The 12,326-nt window shown below is 37.2% G+C and overlaps 1 protein-coding gene across 1 annotated transcript in view; it reads right to left on the bottom strand.

The window, feature by feature from the left end:
• Positions 1-12,326, bottom strand: part of LOC144594604 (dynein axonemal heavy chain 17-like) — a 119,060-nt gene that overhangs the window by 81,363 nt on the left and 25,371 nt on the right. The window contains exons 13-20 of the mRNA XM_078401359.1: positions 11,249-11,335; positions 10,220-10,372; positions 9,094-9,342; positions 6,587-6,709; positions 5,622-5,969; positions 3,375-3,463; positions 1,850-1,976; positions 949-1,101 (exon numbers count right to left, since the gene is read on the bottom strand). Coding sequence (XP_078257485.1) covers positions 949-1,101; positions 1,850-1,976; positions 3,375-3,463; positions 5,622-5,969; positions 6,587-6,709; positions 9,094-9,342; positions 10,220-10,372; positions 11,249-11,335 — 1,329 coding nt within the window. The remainder of the gene's footprint in view (positions 1-948; positions 1,102-1,849; positions 1,977-3,374; positions 3,464-5,621; positions 5,970-6,586; positions 6,710-9,093; positions 9,343-10,219; positions 10,373-11,248; positions 11,336-12,326) is intronic.

The following is a 12,326-nucleotide window of genomic DNA, read 5'->3' as shown; positions in this document are numbered from 1 at the left end:
AGGGTGGAGAGTAAGGCTTAGTAAACACATCTTTTCCATCTGGAGAAGATGAAAAAAAATGAGATGAATGAGAGGAGAGGACAACAAAATAATCTGGAACTTTGCAACCTAAAACACCATTGGTAGAAATCTGAAATAAAAGAGAGCGCTGACAGTCCTCAGTAGGCCAAACAGCCTCTAGGGGGAGAGGGAGAGAGAGAGAGAGAGAGGGGGAGAGAGAGGGAGGAGGAGAGAGCGGGAAAGAGAGAGAGGGAGAGAGAGAGAGGGGAATAGAGAGGGGGAGAGAAAGAGGGGGAGAAAGAGGGGAGAGAGAGAGAGGGGAGAGGGGGAGAGAGAGAGGGGAGAGAGAGAGGGGGAGAGAGAGAGAGAGGGAGAGAGAAAGAGAGAGGGGGAGAGAGAGAGAGAGAGAGAGAGAGAGAGAGAGAGAGAGAGAGAGAGAGAGAGAGAGAGAGAGAGAGAGAAGGGGAGCGAGAGGGGGAGAGAGAGGGAGGGGGAGAGAGAGGGAGGGAGGACAGAGGGAGTGGGGAGAGAGGGGGAAATAGAGAGATCGAGGGAGAGAGAGTGAGGAAGAGAGGGAGGGGGAAGAAAGAGGGGAGAGAGAGAGGGGAGAGAGAGAGGGGAGAGAGAGAGAGGGAGGGGGAGAGGGAGAGGGGGAGAGAGATGGGAGAGAGAGAGAGAGAGTGAGAGAGAGGGGAGAGAGGGAGAGAGAGATGGGGAGATAGAAACGGGGAGAGAGAAAAGGGGGAGAGAGAGAGAGCGAGGGAGAGAGTGAGAGGGAGTGATGGGAGAGAGAGAGGGGGGGAGAGAGAGAGGGGAGAGGGAGAGAGAGAGAGTGAGGGGGAGAGAGAGAGAGAAAATGAGTTGTTGAAGTAGAACATAAAAGAGATAATCGCATTTTTCCACCTTACTAAGTGATCATTACATTATAGCAAATGTATTGACACTGACCTGACCAGTGCAATCACATGGTTCATCAAAAGGCATATATTCATCTTCTTTACTATACATGCCAATTCCAATTTTCATCACATTGTTATCAGCATCCATTTGGAACTTCAGTTTAGCCATACTATCAAATAATTTTGCCAAATGTTGGCTCACCTAGGATATGAAGGAATATTAATGACCATAATAATTTTATTTTCTCATGAAAAGATATTTTGATCATCAATGTGATGATTAGAAGTGCAGGTATATATATACTCCGTGATAATAACGTTCTAAATATCCTTCATCCCACTTCTTTTAGATGTAGCATCTGTGCATCAAGCATCTGCAATCCCTACAGAGTATGGTATATAAATAATCCCATCCGAATCGCAAGTATGATTTGGGACTAACAGGTAATTCATGTGGTTTTATTTCAAAATGTGGAAAAGTAATTGAGCTATAAAGTTAGTGAGTGACATTATAACAGTGTACAGGTGTAGGGCGGTACGGTGGCGCAGCGGTAGAGTTGCTGCCTTACAGCGAATGCAGCGCAGGAGACTCAGGTTCGATCCTGACTACGGGCGCCGTCTGTACGGAGTTTGTATGTTCTCCCCGTGACCTGCGTGGGTTTTCTCCGAGATCTTTGGTTTCCTCCCATACTCCAAAGACGTACAGGTTTGTAGGTTAATTGGCTGGGCAAATGCAAAAATTGTCCCTGGTGGGTGTAGGACAGTGTTAGTGTGCGGGGATCGCTGGGCGGGCGGTGGGCCGAAGGGCCTGTTTCTGCGCTGTATCTCTAAATCTAAATCTAAATCTACAGGAAATGGTAGTTGCAATTGTAGGGTTGTATGCTATACAGGAATCTATCAGGATTATGATATCATGAATAGAGTGCAATATGGAAAGTTACATATCTCACCTCTACAGGATTGTTACCATTAGATAATATATCGAGCAAGTCTGCAGAAGAGACAAAGTAGAATCTTGGAAAAGCTAGTCTCTTTGTCTCAAGATATTCTGCCAAGGCTTTTTCACAAAGTGTCAAACTGGAGTGAAATCACAGAATATAAAAGAATTATATAAAAAGCAGAAACACTTAAGTGTAATATCAAATCTAAAACAACAAAACAGCTCATTCGGTCTAATTGGTCAATGTAGGTGTTTACATTCCACTACAACATTTGCCCAATCTCCTTCATAAAACTTCCAATCCTTCTTCCCACAATCTGCTTGTTTAGTATCATTTTAATTACCTCTGCGATCAATTAGCTCAACTACTTATTGTTATGCAATTAATTTCTTAATCATGTTTTGGGTAAAGTAATAACTCCTAAATCCTCACTGGATTTATAAGCATCTCTTGGACATGCAGCATTGATGTCCAAAAACAGGTTTGAAATTAATTTATGCTCACTTGCACCACGTGCAAAATATACTGGTGGGCCAATATTTGAGCAAATTTTAAGAATGTAATAAAGCAAACATCTGCCACAATTTTACTGACCTGCAAGTTACATTTTTACCCAATCTCCACTTCTACTCAAAAGGTAACTATCAATCACTTCTTTTTCTGTTTCAACTTTCTCGCAAATGTTTTACAATTTCTCAATCCTTCCATATCTAATGAGTAATATGGAGACCAGAACTGCAAGGTGCTATCTGAACGTGACAAAAATGTACACATGTTTAACATTACATCTAGTCTCGATTTATGTTATGATCATTATTGTTTAAATGTTTCAGAGTCTACTTTTCTTAGTTGCTCTCGTTCCAGTGATATTCTTTGCGCATCGGTTAAGAAAGAAAATAAGAAGAATGCATTCCATTTTCTCCTCTTTCTAACTCTTCTTTCAGTTTATTGTGGGATTATTGAATTCGTCCCCTATTATTCAATTTCGTTTTACTCATTCATGGTTCTTCTACTTCTATTCCATTCATCAAATAGCCATTTAAAGCAATCATTCTCTTCTTATTCTTTGTCACAATTCTGTCTCTCTTTTAATATTAGTTATGTCATTTTATTCTACTGTGGTCAAGTTGTTGCAAATTCAGTTATCTCACATCCTCCTCTTTGTCTTTCCTTTCTAAATTCGGCAATATTTTATTGCAGTCCAGTTCTCTATGTATCCACATTTCAGCTGTTCTCACTACAACCTTTATCGCAATCCTATTTTGTTCTGACACTGTTCCCCCACCCAGTTTAGGTGGAACCTATCCTAGTATGGGTCACAAATCTCATTAAATGGAAATCCCATACCAGTCATTTAACCACGTGTTAATCTTTAAAGTGTTTATCTATCATGCCGATTAATTCCTTGAGTTACATTTGAAACAATTAATAAAACTGGAAAACTAAATGTACTAAGTTGTTCTGTCTAGAAGTTACAAAAAACAAAAGAAAATGTTTAATTAATACAAAATATGAAAATAATTTAATCACTAACCGTCCCTGTATTTCTTCCAATTTATCACACAAACCAGGTTTATTTGTTGCTTCGACAACATTTGGAGTTTTTATTGCATCTGCCATGACCTCCTGCCGAGTAAAAAATTAACATTTATCTATCTAGTAGAAATGTTATTCAAACATTAATTGCTGTACATCACTTCATAAATGCAGAAAACAAGCATGTTTTATTCCATGTCATCAAAAGTGGCGGAAATCTGGAGTATTTGCTATGAACTGGGGAGTATAGTAGCACAATTAGTAGATCCATTGCCCTGCGATGCCAGAAGCCTGGGTTCAATCCTGATCTCAAGTGCTGTCTACATGAAGCTTGAGGACGTGTGTGTTTCCTCCCACATCCAAAGACGTGTGGTTTGGTAGATTAATTAGCTAATGTAAATTTCCCCTAGTGTGTAGGTGAGTCGGGGAATCTGGGGAGAACTGATGACAACGTGGAGAGAATAAAAATGGAATTAGCGTAAATGAGTGGTTAACAGGAGGCATGGATTCAATGAGCCGAAAGGCGTGTATCTATGATTTCAACGCTGCTAAGTTGGAAAATATTCCATTAATTATCTGCAACATTTTTGATATATGGTTTGCAAATAACTATGTGGCCATATGAATAATATATCCTGTCAATTTTATACATTAAAATTTCATTGTCATCCACAATCCTTCATTCCCAAAGTGAAAGAAACGTGATTGATGGTTTAATACAATAGGGAGTAGAAAGTAGTGCATTCATTAATGTCTGTGACTAGTGATGTATTTGGTAAAATATAGCACTTAAAATGTTTAAGGTCATTGCAATTTTTGCAGCCTTGTATGCAGATTGCAATTGCTTCACTCCTCGCATTAATCTCCACAATTATTTCCTCCCACTGACTTCTACATGTATGTCTAAAAGGCTTCCAGGGCCTTCCAGAAAAAGGACACCTCTCTTCTTCAGTAAAAGCTTTCTATGCAGTTTTGGAAAACTACATAATAAATGACATCTAGCAAATGTTAGGCCATTCTTAAGCGTCTTTGAGGTGAAGTTCAGTTGTAAGTTCACGACACCTCATGTAGTCACAGTACATTTTTCCGTTAAGAGACATTTACTGGCTTTAAATTGCACCAAGCATTCTGAAAACTAGGCATACAATAAAGAGTGGAGTTTGCAGCATTGCACGCATAGTGAGAAAGCAACACAAATTTAGTGTGCTACCTGAATTGAAAGCAACATGGGTTAATAATGCTCCATGAAGTCCACAAACAGTTTTGGAAGATGCCAAAATTAGTTTCCAATCATAATGTACAAATTATGGCTCTAAGAAATCACCCATTTTTGGCAATGTTTAATATTTCATAATGAAAATGAAAAATAATGGCAATGAAAAATACTTCATAGGAGAGTTAATTATATTTCTGCATTAATTATATCAATACACATATGAAACATAAACCTATTGTATTAGATAAGAGAACATATAACTGACAAAATGAAAAATTAAGATTATATAATTTACATAAATAGCAATACACAGGGTTAAGGTGAAGGGGGAAAGATTCAATAGGAATCTGAGAGGGTAACTTTTTCACACAAAGGGTGGTGGGTGTATGGAATAAGCTGTCAGAGGAGGTAATAGAGGCAGGGACTATTGCAACGTTTAAGAGACAATTAGACAGGTACATGGATAGCACAGGTTTGGAGAGAAATGGGCCAAATGCAGGCTGGTGGGACTAGTGACAATGCAACATGTTGGCCGGTGTGGGCAAGTTGGCCTGTTTCCATGCTGTATGACTGTATAAATAACAATCAATGAAACGTCCAACATTTGTGAGGAATTTCGATGTTGACATATGGGTGGCTGTAGGGGAGTGTGGTTTGGAATTTTTAGTTAATTTTTGAGTAAATTCTGTCAAACATTGCAGTTATAGCAAATCCTGCATCAAAATGCTTTGTTTGAGTAAATTGATCACATTCTATATTTCTCATTTTTGAATATGCTAAGGCACTGACCCAGGAATGTTAAAGCCAAGTTACCATTTCCAAAGTTTATTGAATTTTTATTTGAAAGAAACATTGATTATTCATTTGGCTCTGTTTTAACACTCTTGCATATATAACCTCCATCTATGCTTCTTTTTTAATTTCTTCACTTCTATGCAACCTCAGGCTGGCTATGATAAGGAAAAGGATGATCAAGGATTTCAACAAAGCCTGACTGTTTTTATGTTTTTAGCCATGAGGCCAACTTACTTTAAAATCAATATCAATGTTCTCAAAACGCTTGGAATCCTCAGGCAACTGAATACGGATGTCTTCAGAACCTATAAATATACTCTCAAGGTGCACCCAAGTTCTCTGCACTTCAAACCAAATGGAAATGACAGAGTCAGCAGTGGATAACTTATGCTGCCAGCTGGAGACTTGTTTAAGGAAATATGCAATATATTTAGAAGATATCAGGTTCTGTAATTGAACTTGATTATCCTCCAATGTCTCTACAAGTTCGTCACTTCCTTTCAACAACATAATTCCTGTCCGGGGGTGGAGGTCATGTTCGAATTCCAGAACACTCCAAATGTTATCCAGTTGAATCAATACCTGTAAAATAGAAAATGTACTTCTTTAAATAATTTACAATTTGATGGTGATCTTTTTTACTCGCAATTTTGATGTTTAATGTTCCTTCAAATATACACAAATATTAACTTCACTGTGCACAGTGTAAATAACTGAGCAATAAAATATGAGGGGAATTGTGTTCCTAATTTTCCAGTGGGGCTTGCTTGTTCCAGGAGAGGGAGAACTAAGATAGATGGAAGTTTTTCTATATTCGATCCCAAGTATTCAAACATAAGGGAAGATTCCAGTGACTCAATGATAAAGTTTTACTGAAAATGGCGCAGTAAAATGGCAATTTTTACATTGTGACTGTTTCATCTTGGTTCCCTTTCACTAGCCTTCAAATAGAGCCTGGGTAACTGAATCACAAGATTTTTTTCATGGACTATTAAATTACACATATATATCATTTATATATCTGCATTCCCACTGTAAAATTTTAATTATGGGGTACATTTCAAAACTAAAGGACGTTGGCTCTCAGGTTCTGTGAAAGTGTCCAAATCTCTAAAAATCTATCCTTTAGTCTAACTATCGATACTTGAAAGTCACAAGTGTTCCTGTTTATCTTTTTTTTTAAAAAGTGAACCCATTACCTTCTCCATTCCAGACTCCTTCACAGATTTGTCAACAATATTGCGCACTTCATCTTCAAAGTTGTGCAACTGCAGACTCAATAAGTCTGCAAGAGTTGTTTCATCTGACATTACAAAATTGACCTGCGAGAACAAGAAAAGGAAATAAACTATAATTTTCTAATTTCTCCACACATAGAAAATCAATTTTATCTTTCTTTCAAAAATGTATTTCCTCCTTTCTTTAAATCATCCAACTGCAGGTACTCTCACTTAAATGACCTTTCCAAACATGCAGGTAGAGATTATGAATGCCAGTGACTATAGTGTTTTGTGACTCATCACAGCTGAACCTTTCAATACAGTTTTTCAATGAGACTACACATAAAATAGAAATGGGAACCATGAAAGATGTTCTCATTTAGTAGGCTGTGCTGGCGATAAATTAAACAATTGCATTGTGTTCTACCATTCGAGATCATCTCACTCAGTAGAGCTTGGAACTTCTAGTGCAATATAGCTTAACTTCACATTGATAGCAACAGTTCCAAAAAAATGGACAGATGATAAGGTTTATCCATATGGAAATTGTAAATAAGATCATGAACCCGAGGCGACCTCTGCAAATATACTAACATTCTAAAATACATGCTAATTTCTCAGATGACTTTATAATAGTAAGGAATTCTTTGAAATAATAAAAATAAGGAATATATAGACAGAACCTTAACCTGCTTTTAAATTAAAACACATATTTGTTTTCTGCGACAAAAGGAAATAATCATTCATCAAAATAGAACTGGAAAGTCTATCAGAAAAGGAGGTTATTTTATCATTGCACAATAAGGCCTTTTGATATGGATCAATGATTGCCAAGAGCAAACTAGAGAGTCCTGAAACAATCTTTTGTGCAGTTATAAATGTACTTGAAAAACAGTTAAAAGGGGAGTTCCATTTACAATTTGACAAGTCGGCTGTCTGGTATACTAATGGAATGTATGTGAAGGAAATGGCGATGAGTTTCCAAAGCTGAAATAAAATCAGAAAATGCTTGAAATGCACAGCAGACAGGACAGGTTCTATGGAGAGAAAAATCAAGCTAATGTCTCAGTTTCACAAACTTTCATTTGATGAGAAAAGTTAACAATTTAAAAAAAATTAAGATTAAGCGTACACCGTTAATGGGAAAAATGGATCAAAAATATCTGTGTTAAAATGGAAAGGAGAAGTGATTAAATGACCACAGAAATTATAACAGAGAAACAGAGAAAGCTGATGATAATAGGATCAGTGAAAAATCAATAGATCTATCTCAAGGAGGCATAAAAGGAAGAAGCAGAAATATTGGAAACTACAAAAGGATTTAAATCAAAACAGAAAATTATGGAAATGTTCACCATGGAAAAGTTCAATGGTTGAACTTGGTGTTTTTCGGAACGATTTAATACATCTTGTTAGAGCACAAGCTGTTGTTCCCCAAGCTTACGTTGAACTTTATTGAAACACTGCAGGAGGTCAAAGACAAAATATACATCAGAATAATAATGGGACAATGTCAGGCATCTGATAACTCAAAATTGGATTTGTGAACAAATCAGAGATATTTCACAAAATGCTTTCCAAAACTGCATTTGGTCCATGTCAAATTTTCTAACTCGGGGTTCGGAGCAGTAAACTGTAGCAATAAGAGTTATCAATGCACCTGAAAAACAGATGTGGTAATCAGTGTTAACACAATCATCACAGAATGGAGGAATGGACAGTACAATTGATGAGAAATGATCATTCATCAAAATAGAACCTGTCAATCCTGACGGACATTTGGAGGTCGCCACATATAGGGATGGTTAATGGTCTGTAACAATCTCTTAGAATGGTACACAGAGAATACTGGTTACCACAAGTCTGCCCAAAATTGCTCATCTCATCGCTTAATGGAATTTGATTTTAACATATATAATTTTAATGTTATCAAAATTCAAAACGTGCAAACTGCGAGTGCTTTTGCTTCGGCTTGCCAAAGGAACATCAAATTAAACCAAGAAGTGTACCCTTTCATCAGTTATCAAATGCATCTCTTGGCACAATACTGGTGAAAGAGGGTGTGGGGGGGGGGGGGGGGCTGTGATCCTCAGACGGTCCTGTTGAGTGATGAACGTGTCAAGAGATTTGACATGCATAATGAAAATGAAGCAATAGGGAAATAAAAGAGCTGATAAAGTAGCAGAGCTTATCAAAAGTGCCACATATTATGGTAGAAAGATAGCATGTGAACGGCAAAAAGAACAGTCAAAATACAAGAAAATCAGATGTGTGTTGAATACCACTTTTCAGACCATGTTTGCTGTTTTACTATGAAATTACTTTGCTCAGTACTATATAGAAACAAACCTACGATGGCAAATTTGAGACTAACAATTGATCTAATCAACAGTGGGTTCTGAGTTGAAATTATAAATTGCATGCTGTAAACAAGAATCAACTTTTTGTACTTATGCTAAAGGTTACAAAAAATTCCCCTTTAGTACCTTAGTTGCTTGCATAAGTTGTTGCCAGTGACGATCTCTTATAGCTGGGTTCTGCAATTCGCTTACAGCTTTCAGTGAAGTCATGGTATTCTTAATTAAATTGTCTAATCCAGAATAAGCATCCCATGCCCTTATTTCTTTATCCATTGCTCTTATGTCTTTAACAAATTTCTTGCAATCAGAATCCATATTCTCCACACTAATGTTTTTCCATTTGGTCGTCTTCCAATCTTCAATTGTTAAGCTAACCTGCAAAGTAGAGACTATTTGTAAAATATTGTAAATTTATTATGTTTTGCAACTAGAAGGATGCTCTAGTGGGGTTCCACAGGACACAATACTTGGGATTCATTAATGATTCAGATTTAAATGGAGATGGCATGATAAAAAGGCTTGCAGATAATACAAAATTTGGTTGTTTGATTCACAGCAAGGCAGAAAGCTTTAGAATGCAGATAAATATTAATGGAATCATCAATCGTGCACAAAATTGGCAAGTGGAAGTCAATCTGGGAGATAATACATTTTCCATGATTCCACGAAAGGGGATTTCACAGAGATATACAAAATCATAACTGGTTGAGATAGAATAGAATAAAGCATTCCTCTTTAGTAGGTAATTCAAATACCATGGTGCTCAGATTCTTTTTAGTGGGACAAAAGTTATAAGAAAAGCTAGTTATGCAGTGTGATTATAATCTAGAATTCACCGCCTGCAAGGGTGTTGGAATGAAAGATAATCAGGATCTTCCAACTGGATTTAGGTAAGCACTTGAAGGGACAATATTTGCAATGCTATAAGAAAATGGCAGAGGAAGACAACATTTCTTAATATTAATTTTCAAGATATGGACATTGCTGGTATGGCTAGCACATAACACAATGCTTAACTGTTCTTGAGAACATGGAGACGAGCTCCAACTATAAGATACAGCTTTATAATGTGAACTTACCTTAACAAACACAGACAGAAATTGGACACATGCCATACCTCGTCACAACTAACCCTTGTTAGAAACATTGACAAGTTCTTCCCCTAATTGTCTAATTTCAAAATATGAATCCACTCAAACTAAATCAAAATGATTAAAATTTCAGATCTTAAGATAAATGATGCACATCTTACAAGAATAATCATATCCCACAGGTCCTTCAACAAAACAATTTCTTTGCGGCAAGATTTCAGCTGTTTGCAATCAGGAACTGTAACTTCAAATAGAGCAGCTGATTGTGACAGTGCTGCCAGTTCATCTTCCATCACAAGAATTTTCTTTTGAGCCTATAAAGAAATATGGAAAAACATTAACTTTTAAAAATGACAACCTTCACTTTTGCGACAGTATTTCTTAAACTAGAACAAGGAAATAAATAAAGGGCACAAAATCAAGTATGAAAGTTAAAGGCTGCGGACACCAACAGAATCAACAAGCTCATCTGGAAGGTTGGTTCCATCTTGGGAGTGGAGTTGGATTCATTGGAGGTTGTCTTGGAGGGGAGGATGCTCCTCAAACTGTACCTTAGACAATACAGCTCACCCCCTCCATAACACAATGGTCAACCTGAGGAGCACCTTCAGCAACAGACTGGTTCCACCAAGATGCAGCACAGAACGCCACAGGAGATCCTTTTTCTCTGTGGCTATCAAACTGTACAACTCCTCCCCATTCCGTCGTGTGGTAGACTGACTCCTCCCTCCACCCCCCACCTAAGCCCCCCCCCAATCTTTGCACATCCCCAATCCTGGATTTTCCACTCGTCACTTTAATTTCAAGTTTCATGTATCTTGTTGCGTTTTATGACTTTTGGCAGACCAATTTCCCTCCTGGGATAAATAAAGTCCTATCATATCTGTCGTATCGTAAACAAAGAAGAACGGCACAGGAACAAAATACCTGGAAGAAAACAATTTCAAGGTAAGCTCTGAAAACTGAGATGGGTAAGGAAATGGCTCTGGGAAAATATAACTTCATCAATTACAAATTTCTATAGAGCTGCTATAGAGCTGATGGAGCAAGCATGAATAGATGAGCAGAGAACTGACAGACAGCGTCAATGTTGAGTTCAGTATTTTCTGACAATCTCTCTGCTATTATTGAGGAAGAATCCAATGATGCAGAACAATTTCAAGCCATAAAACAAAATTAGAAATTATTACCTTATCCAAAACTTTATATGGATTTGGAGTGTCAAACTTGAAAGGTGCCTTTGCTTTGAATTTTTGTCTGAAACCATGTTGGTTAATCTGCAGAAAAAAATAATATAGGAAGTGAAATAATTTTTCAAGTAAATTCTACTTGCAAACCATAAAAGTAAATGAAGGCTTTAAAGTAAATTCCAAATCATGGATTAAATACCAAAGTTTTCCCCTCATTCCTATTAATATTTTAGAATCTCAGCAGATAAAATGGGACACAGAACAATTAAGCTAGAGCCGAATCATATTGGACTAAAAGATTCGGTAATGATCAATAACAAGATTAATTTGTCTCCACACCAGAAGATGCAGACAAAGTAAGACACAAAAACATTTAGCATGTAGACATCTATCTTCCATATAATAGCTTGAAACTATTTATTCTGGCAAGGAGTAGATCAAAGAGCACAATATCCAGTTTAGGGCTAGATCATTCAGGGATGATATCAGAAAGATCTTCATCACATAAAGTGGAAAGGACAACTGGTACTCTCTCCTCCCAAAATTTGTTCAAACCAGGTCAATTGAATATTTAAAAACTGAAGCCAGCAAGCATTTTGGTGTGCAAGTGTATCAAGGGTTGTGAAAAAAAGGTGGAAAGAAATAGTTGAGAAGCTGAGATGAAACCTAATTGAATGCTGGGAAAGTTTCGAGAGGTTGAATGGCCTGCTCGTGTTTCACTGAGTTGTATTTGCAAAGTGATGCAAAGATTAAAACATTAGAATCCTCTACATAATATTTGTGAAATTCTTAATTCTTAGTCCACTAAATAGGAGAGAGGCATAGATAAGTACACCACATTCCCTAGAGTCGTCCATGCCCTAATCTGTTCTTCTGGCTATCATCACTGAAAACATTTATAGAGTTGTCAAACATCTTTTGCTTTTCATAAATTGATGTTGACTCTTCCCAATCCTATTATTATTTTTATGTGGTCTGCTACCATTTGTCCACTTCACTCTTTTTCAGTGTTCCCATGAAGATTAATAGATATTTTGTTTATCACAGATAAAATAATCGGACAAAGGAACATCATTTT

The sequence above is a fragment of the Rhinoraja longicauda genome, chromosome 6 (genome assembly GCF_053455715.1).
Source record: "Rhinoraja longicauda isolate Sanriku21f chromosome 6, sRhiLon1.1, whole genome shotgun sequence".
Taxonomy (NCBI): Eukaryota; Metazoa; Chordata; class Chondrichthyes; order Rajiformes; family Arhynchobatidae; genus Rhinoraja; species Rhinoraja longicauda.
Note: the sequence above shows the minus strand (reverse complement) of the source record. Positions and strands in the feature narration are given on the sequence as shown.